Source organism: Tympanuchus pallidicinctus, unplaced genomic scaffold (assembly GCF_026119805.1).
Source record: "Tympanuchus pallidicinctus isolate F22 unplaced genomic scaffold, pur_lepc_1.0 scaffold6, whole genome shotgun sequence".
Taxonomy (NCBI): Eukaryota; Metazoa; Chordata; class Aves; order Galliformes; family Phasianidae; genus Tympanuchus; species Tympanuchus pallidicinctus.
The window spans coordinates 7,024,113-7,042,583 of record NW_026294780.1 but is presented as its reverse complement, the minus strand read 5'-3'; the positions used below and the strand labels follow the sequence as shown (position 1 = coordinate 7,042,583).

General features: G+C 47.1%; 1 protein-coding gene across 1 annotated transcript; it reads left to right on the top strand.

Moving 5' to 3' along the window:
- Positions 1–9,400: 9,400 nt before the first annotated feature.
- CHST7 (carbohydrate sulfotransferase 7) lies at positions 9,401–14,804 on the top strand. Its single transcript, XM_052664836.1, has one exon. The coding sequence runs from the start codon at positions 9,518–9,520 to the stop codon at positions 10,910–10,912; it is 1,395 nt and encodes a 464-aa protein (XP_052520796.1). The 5' UTR covers positions 9,401–9,517; the 3' UTR covers positions 10,913–14,804.
- Positions 14,805–18,471: the final 3,667 nt, after the last annotated feature.

Genomic DNA, 18,471 nt, shown 5'->3' with positions numbered 1-18,471 from the left:
CTGATAGAGAGCCAGTGGGTAGGGAGCAGCTCCAGTTGTCTGTGACTATTGGCACCTTCCAACTGCCTGCAGAACCACGATACGGTTCTGAGCTGTAGGTGGTGCGAGCTCCCATTATCCATATCTGCAGGCACCATGCAATCCCATGTAGGACTGGGACTGGGTACAGATAAGGTCTGTGGTGTGCAGTTCACGTTTCCACATCAGTGAACACCTTCCAAATGCTTGAAGAACCAAGACACGGTACAAGCTAGGACTGTGCGTTTCTCTTTATTCTTTGATGACTGTCATTGTAGAAAATTGCAACGCTATTCAGCTGAGTGATGAGGAAGAAGAGGACAGGAGCATGCCATACATATGGCTGCCACATCACTAGGGCCGGTGCCAGGAGCTGCATGGGGCTGAGCCCTTGGAAATCTCAGGAGAAGGGTGTGGATGACAGAACAGTAGAACAACAGAATGGTGTGGGTTGGAAGAGACCTAAAAGACCATCGCGTTCCAACCCTCTTCCAGAGGAAGGGTTGCCAACCACTAAATGAGGCGCCAGGTCAGGTTGCCCAGGGCCCTTTCCAACTTGGCCTTAATGTCTCTTTTGCTCATGGGTAGTTCTGGGCACCCTGCTCTGGATGGCCCTGCTGCAGGTGGGCCCTGAGGGCTCTGCCAGGCTTTGCCATCCTGTGAGTCTGTGATTCAGGCATTTTCTACCCAAGTGTCAGAACAAATTAGAAAGTTGCCAGCAGAAGGGATTTTTTGAAGGAGCAGCTGTATTTTAATTTAGAAAGTTTAATTTATTTCAGTGTCACGCCCTGAAACACCCATGTGGGCCTAGGAGCCAAGTCAGACTGTGTCCTTGGTACAAAATCCCAGTGGCAATTAGCACACGCCAGCTGCCCAACCAGGGTGGGCTAATGAGCACTGCAACATGGTGGTGGCACATTACTTGCAGCTGCTGAGACACTGAGCAGGCTGCAGCATGGGCCACCAGAAGCTCACAGAACATCAGCAGAGAACATCAGAGAATATCTGGCCAAAGCTGCAGGGAGGTCCCAGCCATGTGAAGTGGCTTTGTTGAGTTGAAAATTGTAGAACTGTGAAAAAAATAGAAGGGTGACACTAACGCCACAAGTGAAGGTGAGAAAAATTCCCCCAGATTTAACATCACTGTAAACCATTTCATAAAGGCAGCCCCTATGCTTTTTGTACATCTAAAATCAACTACAGATCTGAGACTGTCAAGTGCTCTTGTTTAATTAAGGGCTGCAAAGATTGCTACTGAAATGATTTTGGTGTTTGTATTATAAAGGCACTGTGGCAGTAATATGAGAATAACATGAATATCCTGTCATCATAGCAAAAACCCCTCACAGCAAAAACTGAAGGGAGTTCTGTAATTGAGCCTGTGCTTCTGGTGCAAAAAAAAAAAGAATAGTTCTGCTTTTCTGTTCAGCTGCATCTCGTATTTACTCACTAGAATTCTCCAGTCCTAGCCTAGGTTTCTTGATCAAACTCAAAGTCATGTTTAGAGTTTATATAAAGAATGCTAATCTTGGAATTAACTGGTTGGTTTTTGTATTGAATTTACTGCACTGGGGATAGCATAAAAATAATAAAGGAAAAGATATAAGACCTGGCTTCAATTTCATTTGAATTTTAATTGTTTTTATTGCAACTTAGCTTTTATTTTAAGATGCAGCATAGCTTTGGTGCCATCTTTTCATGACTTAATTTTAGTGTACGACAGCCTCTACGTACAGTTTTCTGTATCAGAAATATGTAATAATTCACATTTCTCTCAACAGGTGACGTGTTACATGAGTACAGAAAGGCTGAAGGACAGAAAGACAACAAAGCCATGTAGCTTGGTGTTGATGCCAGTTACTTTCATCATGAGACAGATGGAGGCATCACTAATGAAATCAGGAAAGATGTTACATGCTTTATGCTTTAGCATATCATGGAGAAGAAACTGTGGTCAAGGCAGCAAAATGCCTCAGTCCTGCAAAACGCAAGGTTGGCACTCAGGTCACAGGGAGCTCTTATTTGGGTCACATTGGATGGAAAACAGGTTTCCTAAGACAAACACAGATAATTTTAATTAATTGTTTTTTTCAGGAGCTATTTAAAGAGAGATTCCATTTTTTTCAGGTCTCCCACAGGATAAAGATAAATTAACCAAGTAAATAGATACAGGACATCTTAGACCCCAGGCAGAACATTTAAACAAACTAATCCATTTGACTTCCTTGCAGAGTAAATATCATGTTCCCTAGCCATCATATGGACCCTGTGGAAGGCAGTAAAGCTAAATGACTGAAAAGCCTTGGTTTACAGTGCCCTACAATAGACCTTTTTGTCAGTGCCGTAAGGTGAGATACATCAAAACCCAGAGTACTCCTGGGTGGAGAGAATTGAGGCTGTAAATTAGGGAAGTTAAAAAAAAAAAGTCTTGAAAGAAAAGTGACAAACAAAATAGGTCAAGAAAGGCATGGAAACTAAAGTTTCCCAAAGTGCCAGGCATGGCTCAGAGCAATGCCTGTGATGATTGGCAGTGAGAACTGTTTTTACACCAAGGATGCTAAGAGAAGATACACCCATGTGAATATACACATTCATCAACTGTATACTAACCCTGACAGTAATGCACTGGGCATTTCTGTTCTTTTTGCAGTTATTAGCAAGCACAGGTGGGAGAGCCTAAGCCATAGAGCAGTGAGTCAGCTCAGATGTGAATGGGTATCCAGCATATCCCTCAAAGTGCCTGGTGGCAGAAATGAAAGCCAATAGCACAGAAAAACGTCATTTACCAAGTTCCATACCCTGAGAGCACCCACAGACCTCCCTGTGCCTGCCTGCCCTCCTGCCCAGGGCCCCGCTTCAGCCTAGCCCAGGGCCATCTGTAGGACACATCCAGATCAAAGGCATCCTGCCTGAGCAGCATATAAGAATGCAGATGGATGCTGCTGTGGCAATGATTTCAAATACTTAAAATATTTGATAATTTTATTAACTTTTCAGGCTTAGCAGTGGTCTTACTTTGTTTTCAGGAGGTATTTCTTAGCAGATTGAAGGGGAAATATAAAAAAGAACAAAACAACACGCAAACGAACAGTAAAACCACAAAGCATGGCAATTTGTCAAAACAAGATGTAAAACAGGGGCTTCCTTCCATTTCACCCCAGTATCAAAACAGATGTGGAAAAGCTGCTTTTGGTGGAACAGGGCTCTTTCCTGGGGCTGGGGACTGCATCTTCACCAGGAGGATAAGCAATGTCTGTAGGCGAGAGGGCTAAAGAGAGTGAAGGAACGACAAAGTTTCTTGAATTCAGAACGGAGGCATGGGGAACATTTTAGTATCTGCTTGGCTAATGATTGTCATGGACAGCAAACTGGAGCAGCTGGATTTGACCCATCCGATCCTACTGCCATTAATGCCTACACACTTTTCTGCATATAACCAAGCCCAGCAGCTAATGCATGATGCAGGAAGCCTGCCTGGGTAGAGGATAGTTCCAGAAGCTGCAGAGATCAGGTTTTCCCAGAACGTTTCTTTAGACAACCCAAAAGCGCAATGGGCAGGAATTTATCCTGAGTGAAGAACATGAGGAGCATTGCAGAGATTACACTGAGACCAGCCTGAATATAGGTGATTTTATTTGAGCTGAACAGATCTCATTAATTTGCACAGGAACTCTGCAACTATATGCAACTTTTCTGTCATCGTTGTTCAGCTGGAACATTAGTTGCACCTCATCTGTCAACCAACTACTATATCCTGTAATTATATAATGACCTTTTACTTTGTGGTTTTCTTCTGCTCACCCAGTTGTTCAATGAGTTGAGTTTGTGGGTTTGCTCTTCATTTTTCCGATAGGTATGGTATGAGTGAAGATAATGCGAGAGCAAAAGAGCAGATGACACCTGTACTAATGCTTTAGTAAAATCTGTTAAGACAATTCTCAGTGTTTTGTACAGCCTGAAATTGCATTAAACTGTCTACAGAACTAAAGCAGCATAGAGCCTGACAATTGAAGTTTGCACACAAAGAACTGCCTTGGGCAAATTTAAGAAGTCCATCCTTCACGGCAAATTACAGTAAGCATGTTGTCCTCCTCTGTGTTTTCTGCCAAGGTGCTGATACATACTGCAAGTTTTACTTCTTACTGCCTCTTCAATTCTGACTACACAAAGCGTGGCTATCAAATGCCTGATATATTGTATACTGTCCATGAAAGTGTTGAGTTACAAAGCACAGAAGACCTACACGTATTTTGTAGCAATAGCTGTCAGAGGAATTTTTGGAAAAAAAAAATCCCCTGTTAAAAATAGTCTCAATTTTTTGCTTGACTGAACTGTAAAAGATTAGTTTCCCTAATTATACAGACACAATGGTTTAACTTGAGTTGCAAAAGCTTGCTGTTATTCTTCATCAGCATCTCTAATTCAGCAACAGCATGTCTGCAACATTGAGAGAAAACAGAAAAAGATTTGTGGTTTCTGCCATTATCAGTCATGGTATCAAATCCATGTTAGTGCTGAGGTGAGACCCTAAACATGTTCCTGCTAGAATAACTCTTGTTGAGCAGATACTGCAAACTGTGGGGCACGGAGAGGCTTTCAGGAGCTGCTGGCTATGCATGCAGCAGATGCTGGGCTGCAAGGTTACTCTGTTGCTGTTAATGGGATAATAGGGCATCATGCTCTGCTATGAAGAACCTTAAGTACCTCAAATTAGACTCATTCATGGAAATACTCAAGCTGTATTAGCATTGAGTTTGAGCACAGAATACGTGCTCATTCTTTTTTCATTTCTACTTAACTGGTTTTCCTGAATTTCTACTGTAAGAAATAACAGATTTCTCCTTTGACCTTCCTGTTGAACCTCCACCAATACACATCTTGCTTTGCTTTGCCTTCCACCTCCTGCATTTTCTTGTTCTGTTTTCTAATAGCATCTTCCATCACTTTCAGTGAGGACATAATCTTCCTTCCTTTCTTACAGGAAGAGGAGCTCACAAGATCACTGATGTCAGAAAATGAATAATTATTTTCTTTTTTAAAACTTTCTTTATGACTCTACCAGTTCTCAGCCAGTACCGTAGCCCTTTGCTACAGTCTCTTCACCTTTCTGCTACTCCTTTTCTCTCACTTTCCACTTTCAGCATCTCCTCTAGTTCTCCACCTAGTCTCCCCAACACCCTGCAGTATTTCAGGCCTCCTGCAGACTCTGCCTCTATTCTGCTTCAGGGAAATTCCACTGCAGCAAACCCCCGTGCTGATCCACCTGGCTCTCATGCCACCAGGCATCCTGCTACTCTCATTGCACTCCTTCCTAACCATGACCCATTAGGACTGGTCTTGTATGCAAAGCATGTAGTGCCTCACATGTTGAAACTCCTGATGACAAAGAACCTTCAAAAAAGTAAAAAGAAGTTACACAAAAACATTGTCCTAGCTTGTTGGCTTCCTTAAGCTTTGAAAGCTGTCATTAACTACGGGCTTCCTTTTGGCTAAAGTCTGTAAGTGACAATGTTTGCAAGCATAGTGCTCATTAGCAGCCAGGATGTGTGAGGCCAATGCTCCTCTTGCAAAGCACATTTAATTTTATCAGATAATCAAGCTATTTTTAATCACAAAGTGCTCTTTCAAAATGACAAGAGCATGCATGATCCAAAAAATGAACAGATACAGAGGCAACTAGTTCTATTTTAAAACCTCTGCTGAGAAGATAAAAATGATTCTGGGGCTGAAGTGCTGTGTTCCAACATTTACAGGCTTTCTTGTCAGTTGAAGAGCTGTGGGAGACGGAAGAGCAAAAATCAAGTTAGAGAGATAATACACAGGAAGCCAATGCTACATCAGGTTAAAAACAGACAGCGCTTTCAGTGACAAACTTGGAAACCAGAATGGAAATACTGCTACACTAAACTAGGCAGAACACATCTACTCTGTCCCTCTTTTTCTTTGTAAAATAGCATGAAGCAAAGAATTATCACCAAGAAGTGGCAGAAGTCAGATGCCAGCCAAGCTGCTTCATGTATGAACAAAGAATCTGTCTGCCTTTCTCACACACTGAGTTATCACGCTCTTGGAAGGAAATGAAGATCATCTATTTAAATAGTGTCTGTATGAATCATAGGAAAAAAAAGGTTATTGGGGAAGATCATCCCCCTTATCACCACTATTAGTGTTGAAGACAGAACAAATTCAAGTCAAACTGAAAGCCAAGACAAGCCTGGGCTGACCTCCTCCCAGCTCTCTGAGGTTCTCAAGCTCTTTTAGAATCCTAAGTTTCTTCACCAGAGAGTGGTCAGGTACTGGAACAGTCTTTCTGGGGCAGTGGTCACTGCGCCAAGCTGGAGTTCAAGAAGCATCTGGGCAGTGCTCAGACAGATAGTCTGATTTTTGGGTGGCCTTGTGTGGGGAAAGGAGTTGGACTTGATGATCCTTAAGTATCCCTTCCAACAATACTCTATGATGCTAATTGTGGTGGGATTCCTGCTCTCTCTCCACTCCAAAAAGGCTCAAACCTAAAAGAACTGAAGTGACCATTTTCAGGATGATCCTGCTTCAACACAGGAACCCCTCTATGAAGGCACAGGACAAAGCATTCATTGTGATTCTTTTTTTGGTTTGATAGTCTTTCAAGAACTTCCTATGTTTTTATATTAGTGAAAACGTAGTCTGTGGTAAAGTGATTTGTGCCTTCTGTTTTCCAGAACAGTTGTCACAGACGTTTGTAGTCCATTGTCTGAAAGTTCAGTGCAATGCATGTGTATTTTTATTTCTATGGTCTTTCATAGATCTGGCAGGCCATCTTACTCCTACATGTCCTACAAAGGGCAACTTCAGTAGCTACATTTTTCCATTTTCATCTGCATCTTGGTAATTTCATAAATCCTCCAAAATTATTACCATGCCACACAAGTCAAATGTGCTAGAGCTCCTTGAAATACTAGATGAGCACATTCTTTGCGTAGGTCAAGGTTTTTCAGCAAGTCCATGGCCTAGTATTGACAAAAGTGCTTTTATTCTGTCATCCTCCTGTACTTAAGAAATTCTAAATGAAATTCTGGCTGTAACACAGCAGGAGATGATGCTTAGACTGATTTAGCTTGCTGTTTAAAAAGCCCAAAGCCACAGTGAACCTAAATAGGGAAATATATGTTGGGGCAGAATTTCCTTTCAGATTTTTGTACATTATTCTGCTCTGGAACCCAGGAGTCTTGTTTGGCTCCATCTCCTCACTCAGCACACTATAAACTGTGGGAAGCCAAGTCTTTAACACTTACTTAGCAGAGGAGAGTGTTAGCAGGCAGGTGGCTGGCTCCCCACCTGGGTAGGGCAGACAGACGACTTTTCTTCCGCATCACTTTGTATCCCTCTTATGTAACCCAATAAATCTGAAATAAGGAAGGCCACCAAGATGATCAGAAAGCTGAAGCACCTCTCCTATGAAGAAAGGTTGAGGGAACTGGGTTTGTTTAGCTTGGAGAAGATAAGGCTTTGAGGAGACCTCACTGTGGCCTTCCAGCACTTGAAAGGAGTGGGAATGGCTGTTTACAAGTATGGATAGTGATAGGACAAGGGGAATGGTTTTAAACTAAGACATGGGAGGTTTAGGTTAGATATTAGGAGGAAGTTTTTCACAGAGAGGGTGGTGACCTCTGGAGGCACTGGAACAGGTTGCCCAAGGAGGCTGTGGATGCCCCATGCCTGGAGGCATTCAAGGCCAGGCTGGATGTGGCTCTGGGCAGCCTGGTCTGGTGGTTGGCGACCCTGTACATAGCAGAGGGGTTAAACTAGATGATCATTGTGGTCCTTTTCAACCCAGGTCCTTTCAACTATGATTCTGTGATTCTCAAATACATATATTATACCTACACATGCAGGCAGACAAATGCACAGCAGTTATAAGCTCTGTATCTATACACTTTCACTGTACACAGAGCATTCTTAGAACATTCTTAGAACATTTCAGCCTGGAGAAGATAAGGCTGCGGGGTGACCTCATTGCAGCCTATCAATACCTGAAGGGAACCTACACCCAGGAGGGGAGTAAACTCTTCAAAAGGGCTGACAACAGCAGGACTAGGGGAAATGGATCCAAGTTGAGGGAAGGAAGATTTAGGTTGGATGTTAGGGGGAAGTTCTTTACAGGGAGAGTGGTTAGGCCCTGGAATGGGCTGCCCAGGGAGGTTGTGGATGCCCCGTCCTTGGACGTGTTCAAGGCCAGGTTGGACGGGGTCCTGGGCAACCTGATCTGAATGTGTACGTTTGGTGGCCCTGCTAGGCAGGGGGGTTGGAACTACATGATCCTTGAGGTCCCTTCCAACCCGGGTGATTCTGTGATTCTGTGATTCTGTGATTCTGTGAATATCTATAGGTAAGGTGTCATTTCCACACAGCTATGTGTGACGTTGGTGATTAATGCTATGCCGTGTGCCTCACCACAGGTGAACACACAATGCAGAGACTGCTCTGGAGGTGAAAACATCATGTATGTGAGAGCTGTGTTATTGTGGCTGAATTTCACTGTGTGCCTTGCTTAAATCTTGTTCTTTTTCTGGGACACCATCCACTGCCACGCAGTTGGCAGGACAGGGATGTTACTTTCCTGCCAGATGCTCACCTTAACCAGGAACACGGGATTGGGATCCACCTGTGAGCACCTGCAGGTGTGCTGCACATTTTGATGCCGAGTGTTGGAATTAAAGCACTTGAATCACAGAACTGCAGGGGTTGGAAAGGACCTCTGCAGATCATCTGCTCTGACCCCCAGCTGCATGCAGCAGGTTCCCACGAAGTCAACATCTCATTGACTTCCATCTCGAATGAAGAGATGTATTTAATCTGTTCTTAGCAGCCTAAAAGAGGTGACATCCTAAGCCTGAGGAGGTAGCACCGTGTCCCCGGGTAGTTAACCAGACATGGGTACGAGGGGACACCAGGAGGTCCGGACGTGCCGCGGCGGTGCCCACTTCAGGCACAGACGTCCGCGCTCAGCCGCCGCGAGCACCGAAACAAAAACGCGGCTGAAACTTCTGAGACCCACAGCAGACTGGAAAAGCCGCCTCTCACCCTGTCCCGCCTCTAAATAGGCATTCGCACTCTTCCCATCGCTGCGGCGCGCTCTCTCTGGACAGCTAACAGAGCCCGCAGAACCCAGCCCGCCTCCTCAGCTCCTGCCGACACTCCCCCCGTGCTGAGGAGAGCGCCGCAGCGCTCCTCCCGCCGGACGAACGTTGGGGCAGCGAAGAGGCGGCGAGGAGGCGGCGAGGAGGCACCCCGCGGCTCGGCACAGTCCCGAGGTCGGGGCAGAGCCTCAGGCGGGTCGGCGGGGGCAGGTGCGGCGGTTCCGCGCGGCGCCGTGAGGCGGCGGCCGTGGCCGGCGTGCCCGTGGGCGTGCTCCCGGCGGGAGGGCCGCCCCGAGCCCACACCCCCGCCGCCGAGCGTTCGCCTCCTTCGCCGAGAGCCGGCGCGGCGGTAGCCGCTCGCTCTCGGGCCGCTCCCCCCCGCCATGAAGGGCCGTCGGCGGTGGTGCTGGCGGGGGGAGCACCGCCGCTTGGCGCTGCTGCTGGCGCTCTACACGCTGCTGCTGCTGCTGCTGGTGCCCTACGTGCTGGACTACGGAGCCCGGCGGGCGCGGGCGGACGAGGAGCCGCTGCTGCGGCGCTGCCCCAGCCTGGAGGAGGCGCTGAGCGAGTGGGGCTGGGAGCAGCGCCCGCCGCCGCCCGGCGACGAAGACGACGACGACGAGGAGGCGGCGGCGGCGGGGAACGGCAGCGGGGCGGGCAAGCGGCACATCTACCTGCACGCCACCTGGCGCACGGGCTCGTCCTTCCTGGGGGAGCTGTTCAACCAGCACCCCGACGTCTTCTACCTCTACGAGCCCATGTGGCACCTGTGGCAGGCGCTGTACCCCGGCGACGCGCTCAGTCTGCAGGGCGCCCTGCGCGACATGCTGCGCGCTCTCTTCCGCTGCGACTTCTCCGTGCTGCGCCTCTACGCCGCCCCCCCCGCCCCTCGCGACCCGCTGGGCGCCGCGCCGCCCGCCGCCAACCTGACCACGGCCGGCATCTTCGGCTGGCGGACCAACAAGGTGATCTGCTCGGCGCCGCTCTGCCCCGCCGCGCCGCGGCCGCGCCGCGAGATCGGCCTGGTGGACGGCGCTGCCTGCGAGCAGCGCTGCCCGCCGCGGGCGCTGCGCGAGCTGGAGGCCGAGTGCCGCAAGTACCCGGTGGTGGTCATCAAGGACGTGCGGCTGCTGGAGCTGGGCGCGCTGCTGCCGCTGCTGCGGGAGCCCGGCCTCAACCTGCGCGTGGTGCAGCTTTTCCGCGACCCGCGCGCCGTCCACAACTCGCGCCTGAAGGCCAAGCAAGCGCTGCTCCGCGAGAGCATCCAGGTGCTGCGCAGCCGGCACCGCTCCGAGCCCCGCGGGCCGCCCCGCCCGCAGCAGCCTCCGCTCCCGCCCGGCCTGGGGCTGCTGGGCGCCGGGCGGGCACCCGCGCAGCACCGCGCCGAGTTCTTCCTCGGCGGAGCGCTGGAGGTGATCTGCCAGGCGTGGCTCCGCGACCTGCTGCTGGCCCGCCGCAACCCCGCCGCGCTGCGCCGCCGCTACACGCAGCTGCGCTACGAAGACCTGGTGCGGGAACCCCGCGCGCAGCTGCGCCGCCTGCTGCGCTTCGCCGGCCTGCCCGTGCCTCCCGCCATGGAGGCCTTCGTGGTCAACATGACCCGCGGCGCTGCCTACTCCTCCGAGCGGCCCTTCCTCATCTCCGCCCGCGACGCGCGGGAGGCCGTGCACGCCTGGAGGGAGCGCCTCAGCCGCCAGCAGGTGCGGCAGGTGGAGGCGGCGTGCGGCGAGGCCATGAGCCTGCTCGCGTACCCGCTCAGCGCCGGGGAGCGGCGGTAGAGGATGGATGGAGATCCTCCGGCAGCCAGCGAGGGGCGAGGAGGCCGTGTGTGGCGTGGCCGTCGGGCGGCAAGATCTGAGCGTCTGCTCTGAAGGAGCGTTGGGGACGGCCGCCAAGCTTTGAGGGGGCAGCAGGGATGCGCTTCTGAGAGTTCTGAGGTGTTTGGTAGGAGAGGTCCTCACTGGACGGCTTCGAGCTCCAAGGCCTACTGGACATGAAACTGACGTGCCAAGAGTTGTAAGTTCTTAAAACTTGTATTAAATTGATAAAGACTTTGAGCAAACACTCAGAAAACTCATGCAAGAGCATCGCCCTTTCCAGAGCATAAAACACATCTGGTTACACACTGTTACAACACGTGAAGAAAGTATTTGTGGAACTCCCTGTGGGATTTGGCTGCCCATGCCTGGCAGGAGCCGCTCTGCCTATGGTCTGATTACCCTACAGGCACTGCCCGTACCTCCCTCAGCTCCCACCTGCAGCTGTGCCCTCCGAGCACTGGGAGGAGCAACATGAGCATTTGTCTGCTTCTGTGTCTTGAGGACATCTGTTCCAGAAAGTCTGCACTTTTCTAAACTAGACTGTAATCCTTTTTTAAAGAGAAGTGTTCTAAGAAACTGATAGGTGTGATACCAGTGGCGAACGTGCTTTTTGCAGATTCCTTTAGAAGTGACATTATCTGGGAGGTGAATGCTTGACATTTCCATTTTGTTTTCTCAATCAGCTGAGAGAATGCCTTTCTATCCCAGCTTCCTGGCTGAGACAATGAGCTGCACAGAGCTCCCATGCTCACATCCCCTCCCAGCGATAACATCCTCTCAGCTGTAGCTCTTGCATGTGGACAGAGCAAACGCTGCCACACAAGGCTGAGCAATCCATCCTGGCAAAAGAAGTCCCCAACTAAAAGTCTGTATTTATTAAAAAAAAAAAAAAAAAAAAAAAAGCAACACATCCTTAAGTTTCATTTTGGGTTTCCAGATGTTGTTTTCCTGTAGATGTTCTGGGGTTCGTATGAGGAGGGTGTGCATGTGTGTGCATGCAAGTCTCTTTTTTTCCATTGCTTAATTGGGGACAGAAGGTTGAAGATTTGTGGGCACTCACTGTAACTTTTTAGGAACTGCTCTTGCGTCTGTTCTGATCTGACAGCAGCTAAATGGTACCTTGGGAGTACATAAGGCTGTGGAGATGCTGACATAGAATCCTCGAGCACAAAGTGAGAACATGAGCTTCAGATGGAGGATAATCCAGGCTCAGAACAAAGCTGTGTTTATATAGAGTGCTGGAAACAAAGGCAGAAATCACGTTATCTTACAAGACACGTTTGCATTGCATTGTAGTTTTTCATGCTTTGGGTGTTGCGCTGTAAAACATGTCAGTGTGTTAGGGCCAACTGTAATTTACTGTAGCTCTTTTTCTTCCTTGGCCTTCCCACCCAAGAGCAGTGCCATTAGCATTGACACAGATGCAATCAGGAGCATGCTATTTGTGCTGGTCTGCGTTCAGCAAGTTGCAGCCTAGGAACTGTACGGTGCAGCTGTTAAGCACTCACTTCACTTGGCAGAGAACCTCATCGTGCCAGCTCAGGATGCAGTGGTGTGACACAAGGAGCTGTGGGAAACACAACCTCAGGTTCACTTTTACTGGTTTGTTGTGAGAAGTGTTGTTGTCCAACCAAAATTCATGCTTATTGCTGATAAAATCCACTAATTGTAAACTAGTCTGTTTTCTGAAACAGTTCCCACACTAGACAGATGTGTTTTCTGTATCAAGATTTATTTTTTCTCCACAGAAGTTTCCTGTTCTCTTTGTTAGTGGTTCATTCAGTTTTTTTCTCACCCCAAGCTGTTCTCCTAAGACCCGATCTAGTTCTTGTCTTTTTGTGTGTGTGTGTGTACCATGAGAAGGGATCTGTTCTGCAAAGTGTATAAAAATACAGCAAGTGCAATTTCTGTTTTGTGTTCAGGGCATGAGAGTTTATTAGAAGGCCCTGTAAAAAGATCAGCGGGGAACAAACAAAACTGAAAAATGAAGAAGTAGCAGTGAGAGTGCAGGATGTGCAAGAGCACCAAGGGTTAGACAGCAATTGCTCAATGGCAGATGTTGTGACTGCAGCACTTCAGCCCGGGCAGGACCTGCTGCAGTGCCACCATCCCAGGAGAACAGCTGAGGCTCACCACCTACTTTGCTCCTAAAGCATTGTGATGGATGTTTACAGCACGTCCTTGTTGGCCTGGTAACCTGAACCTTGTAGGAAAAACATTGCAGTGTCAAACAACAGCATCGGTCTGTGCCTGAAAGGACAGAAGAAATGTGTGGGGTTGGGGGTGGGTGCTGGAGCTTTGTGGGAAGAGCTCTCTGGAAGGGCACCCAGCCTGCTGGGTGTTGGGTGCAGGACAGCCAGGGTTAAGCTGCATTTTGGCAGTGGCTGCTCTTCTGTGGCGTGGTTAATGAGCTCTGCTGCTGTGCTGGGCATCTTCTAGAACGCAGGGGACCGGTAAGCATGCTGCAGCTGAGCTGAACTTGGCAGGCTGGGAATCAGTTGGTGCTGGGCTGCAGAGCTTTAGTAGTTTAGACTGAGATTTGGGAACAGTCTATGCTTGTGTCACGTTCCATGTAATGAATTAACAGGTTTAATCTGTTAAGTCGTAGTTGGAACTGGGAACAAAACCGACAAATGCTTACACCATTATTTCTGTCATCTGGTTTTACTTTTTACTTTTTACTGGTTTATTTTTTGATCATGGTGCATTTGCCTTAAGGGAGGTAGAAACTTGAGTCTTCTAATCGTATGTAAAGTGCTTTGCTCTAAGCGAGGTATTTCCATGCTGGAATTGCTAATTGTTCTGTTCCCATCTTATATCTGTACTTAAACTGCTGGGCAACAACTGCAGTGACACGCTTGTGAGAAGCAGTGAAAGCGCAGAGTGAAGAAACACACAGCTCCTTGTGTTACTTACACGTGCTGACACTTCACTTGCAGATCCCCACGCTGTGTGCTCACATACTTTAGATATCATGGAAATGTTTTCGTTGCACTGAGGTGTTTATTTCTTCGGTTTCTATTTGCCTGCACAAAGCTCTCGCTGATGCAGAATCCACCGAGGAATGCTGGAGCGGTCGTGGAGAATGGTGGCAAAGTCACTTATGGAAGAGCTGTGGTGTTGCATTGCTCTGCTTGGTGCTGTCCCCGCTCACTGAATATGGTGAAAAGTTCTGAGTTTCTACATGAAATTCTCTTCACACATCACTACTGCAGCTTTCAGTAAGCCAGATTATGAAAACCAGTGCAGAACTCCTGGGTTTATTACAGTCATGCAATTGGATAACATTTTGGTGAGGAACAGAGCTCTGTAGACCCAAAGGCATTGAAGTGGTGGTTTCTGCAAGCATGGGACTTGAGGTACTGCCTGCCAGTGATGCTGTCTTTGGCACCAGGCAAGTGTGGCTTCCATCACCAAGCTGTTGTGCCCTGCTGATGACCTGCACGCTGTTTCTTGGTGTTAGTGAACAGCAATCAGGGCTTTCCCCGATGCCGCCAAGTTTTTCTCCCTGTTTCTAACTGTCTAACTTTGACAAACTTTAACTGTATTTAGGCTGAGTCTTTTCCTGTTGGGCTCGAGGTTTGATTCTCTTTGGGGAACTTAATTCAGTGGAGTGCATCTTCTTTAAAACCAGGGTTGGGATGTGGTGGTGTCGCACGCACATCCAACTGCTCTCAGAGATGGCTCTGTGAGGTCATTGTGTCACTGTGGCGCTGTGGGAGAAGTTTGGGCTGGGGGAATGACTTCCATGTAAGCAATGCACGTGTTTGGTTTTTACTGTTACTACTCTCAGTTGGCCAAATCTTTGCAAAAAAACTGTTAGCATGTGCTAGTAAAAGTGGTTTTTGTATGTTTACGTGTCTTTATTTTACACCAGAAAACATCTGCATTGGTCTTACCTTCAGTGAATGCTCTCAAACCTCTGTGTTCTCATGAAAAAGGCACATGTATGATGGCAGTGTCTTAATTACCCATGCTCAGGGTGAATTAATTCAGACTTTTAGTAGATACAGAGAAATATCAAGTGCAGTAGAAGCCCTCTACCTTGGAGAAGACAGAGCTGTTCATTCCGTTTAGCCTGAAAGGAAAGATGGAAGGAGGACAGCAGCGTGCAGCAGAATGAATAGCAGAGAGGCGGAGAGGTAGTCATGCCATGGACAGCTTTGGCAGCAGAACAGGGATTTGTACGTGAGGAGTGAATCACTTTAGCCTGGCAGCTGGAAGTGTGGTTCTGGAGCAGGCTTCCAAATGGAGTTTGTTCCGGAATACTCTGTAATAAGTTCACACCATTTAAAAATTCTGGTCATTTTGTCTTTACCACGATTTGAGTACAGTTTACCAGAGCTGTACTATAAATGAAAGTGAGAGCAAAAAGCACATCATTAACTCAGTAATTTTTGCCCTGTTTTCTCAGAAGTCAGGAATGCCCCCAGCAGCCAGGATGCCTGCTGATAAAAGTGCTCTCTGCCATCAGTTAGAATCATTTCTTGCTTTAAGTCTTTTTATTTCTCCCTGTGGGTGCAGAGAACAGTCTGCCACCATTTCCTTCTGGAAACTTTGTCGCTTTGCCTTAGCAGAAGCACATGTTATACGATTGTTTATTACACAACAGCAACAAGAAGCACAAAAAAACTCCATGTTAATCAGCTTTAAAGCTTATTAGCTTCCTGTTCAGACTTCAGTTGTACCATTCTAGTTCCAAAACAGCACTCTGGGGTTCATTCATCCTTTTGCACTGAGCAACTTCCATGCTCCACGTGACTCAAGCCCCAGAACTCCTCCAAGTGCTGCCTTAATGCCGCCGTATCAGATAGCCAGATAAATGTTTGTACAACATCAAATTCATGAAGAGAGGTGTTCTCACCTACCTGTCATGCCTTGGGTTGCTTCTTTCTGATCGAGTCACTGTTATACTCCTGAGGAGTGTAGTATGAATTTCATTTTCCACCATAAATTGTAAATTGGAGCCATAGCTTGCAGCGATTCTTGGTAAATCCTTACCAGAATATTTATGCAGGTGGACTCTTCTGAGAACTTACAATCAAAGCTGCTACATTCACACTGGAAGCATCAAGCTGATTTTACTCACATTTTGTTCCTGGGTTGAAAAGGAGCTAACCTTTATCTTCTGACAAGATTTTATGTGTATTTGTCTTAATACTTCCATGGAGAATAAACCTCTTGCTGCTCTTGGCTCCCTGCTCTAGGTTAATGTGTTCCCTGTAGGCTGGTCATGGTAACCTTGAAGGAAACTCCTAGAAAGCAGTTTTAAAACCGAGCAAACTCAGATAATTTTATAACTGACTTACAGGTGGCTTGCTGTGGAAGCACAGCAGGTGGCTAAAAAACAGTGCAGAGGAAAAGGGTCTGGGAAGTGTTAGTTGACAGCCTTCTGAATAAAAACCAGCAGTGTGCCCAGGTGGCCTAGGGCATCCTGGCTTGTATCAGAAATAATGCAGCCAGCAGGAGCAGAGAGGTGATCATCTTTATACTTGGCCTTGGTGATGATGCACCTTGGGTGCTACATTCAGTTTTGGGCCCCTCACTACAAGAAAGGCATTGAAGCCCTGCAGTGTGTCCAGAGAAGGGCAATGAAGCTGCGAGGGGTCTGGAGCACAAGTCTGATGGGGAGCAGCTGGGGGAACTGGGATTGTCAGCCTGGAGAAGACGAGGCTCAGGGGAGACCTTATTACTCTCTACAGACTCACATCCCCAGAGGTGTTCAAGAACTGTGAGCATGTGGCAGTGAGGGACACGGTTAGCAGGCATGGCGGTGGTGGTGGTTTGATGGTTGGACTAGGTGATTTCAGATGTCTTTTCCAACTTCAGTGATTCTATGATTCTATTGCGTGGAATATGCTTAAATAGGAGATAAGTCTCCTGTGATGTTATGAACAGAATAATTTTGAGGTAAGCATTTGGTTAATACAACTTCTTCCTCTTCTAATGATGCTTTGAAATGGTGAATGCTGAAGCAGTGAGAGGTCCCACAGAGTAATTCCCAAGACCGACTTTTGAATGTCTGCAGGCTTTTATCTACCTGTGAGATGGTAATTCTGCATTTGATGGCTTTAAACCAATGAGGGTAAAAAAAACAATGAGGGAAAGTGGATAGTTCCTCTTTAATGCAGCTGCAGCACTGTAAGCATCTTTAGATCTGAGCACCAATTTAAAAACTACTTTGTAATGTTGTGGCTGCAACTGGTAAGATGCCAGCTTACTATGCTTCCATTGCTCAGAGTAGACATAATCATGTAGCATTTAAATACATTTTCTTGTCCCATAAGAAGAGAAGGAGGCTTGGTTTTAATATTTTTAATAGATGTGAATTTGACAGGCTTATTTCATTAATCAGATGGTTCAGAACACCTAAACAGTGGATTTAAAAAAAGTTACATTTCTAAGCACTGCACAAATCTGAATGTGAATTTTGTTTATGAAAAACAAACAAAACTGAAGAACCTCTTTGCACGGCTTTACACGGCTTCTGGTACTGTGAGTGTGCTGCAGAAGTCAGTGGGTCCTATGTGTGTGGGTTAGCCTGGTGGGAATAACAGCTTTCACTTAGTGATCCCATTCTTGCTTAGGGAAAACAGGAGGTCAATGGATGAACAAAATTCAGTTTCTTTGCAAACACTGAACTTGGTTTAAACACCTATGATATCTTGCAACAGAAAAGCGATATTAGGTTGCAAACACAAACATCTTTATTGTTTATATTAGGGAATACACAGAATGCCCAGGGCAAAGAAAGACATTATCGAACTTCCACAGCTCATCAGGCACAGTTCAGTTCTTATCAGCATCTCATACCACTATTTCCACTCCTCTCCTGTTTGATCTAGTTCAAATATCCAGCTGGTGTTTGCGCACTGAGAACTTACTGAGAACCCTTAAAAAGCCTAACTAGTCACAACTTGAGAAGGATCTTCCCAGCTATCTGAGAAAAACGTAATGGAAAAGAGCAATAGATTATTTGGATTGAAAAAAAAAAAAAAAAAGGACAGAAGATCTGAAAACAAGTAGCATTAAAAGCATCAGTTGCTCATTGTCCTGAACAAAGAAGCCCTGTGGTTGTAGGCAGGAAATAGCTGTAATCTTCTTAGGGCTTTGCTTTCCAATATAACACTTGGTAATGTTGAAGAGGAATTCCTTTCTCATTAAATACCAGATCTGAACTTCATCCCTTACCCGATTACATGGTTTTGCACGTTCACATTTCAAATGCCCAAACCTACTTAACTACAGCAAACCATGACTTCTCACATTCAGATTTACTGCAGAGCTTCCTTCCCTTCCTGAGTGCTGGGTGAACTGGAGCAAGAAGGGTGGCTTGCCCTCACTCAGAGCAGGTAGAGGAACTGCACTACCTTGTCTGGAAGTTCCTGCTGTGCATGTACAGTGTGATATTGGAAAAGTTACACTCCCAAACATAGAGCAGGTGTAGGCTTCAGCCCAACTTCATGATGGAAAGGATCAAGAAAGACTGCTATCTAAAACACGTTCCAGTTCCAACC

What these genes read in the sequence shown, in the direction of transcription:
- CHST7 (XM_052664836.1), top strand. Translation starts at nt 9,518, where the DNA reads ATGAAGGGCCGTCGGCGGTGGTGCTGGCGGGGGGAGCACCGCCGCTTG.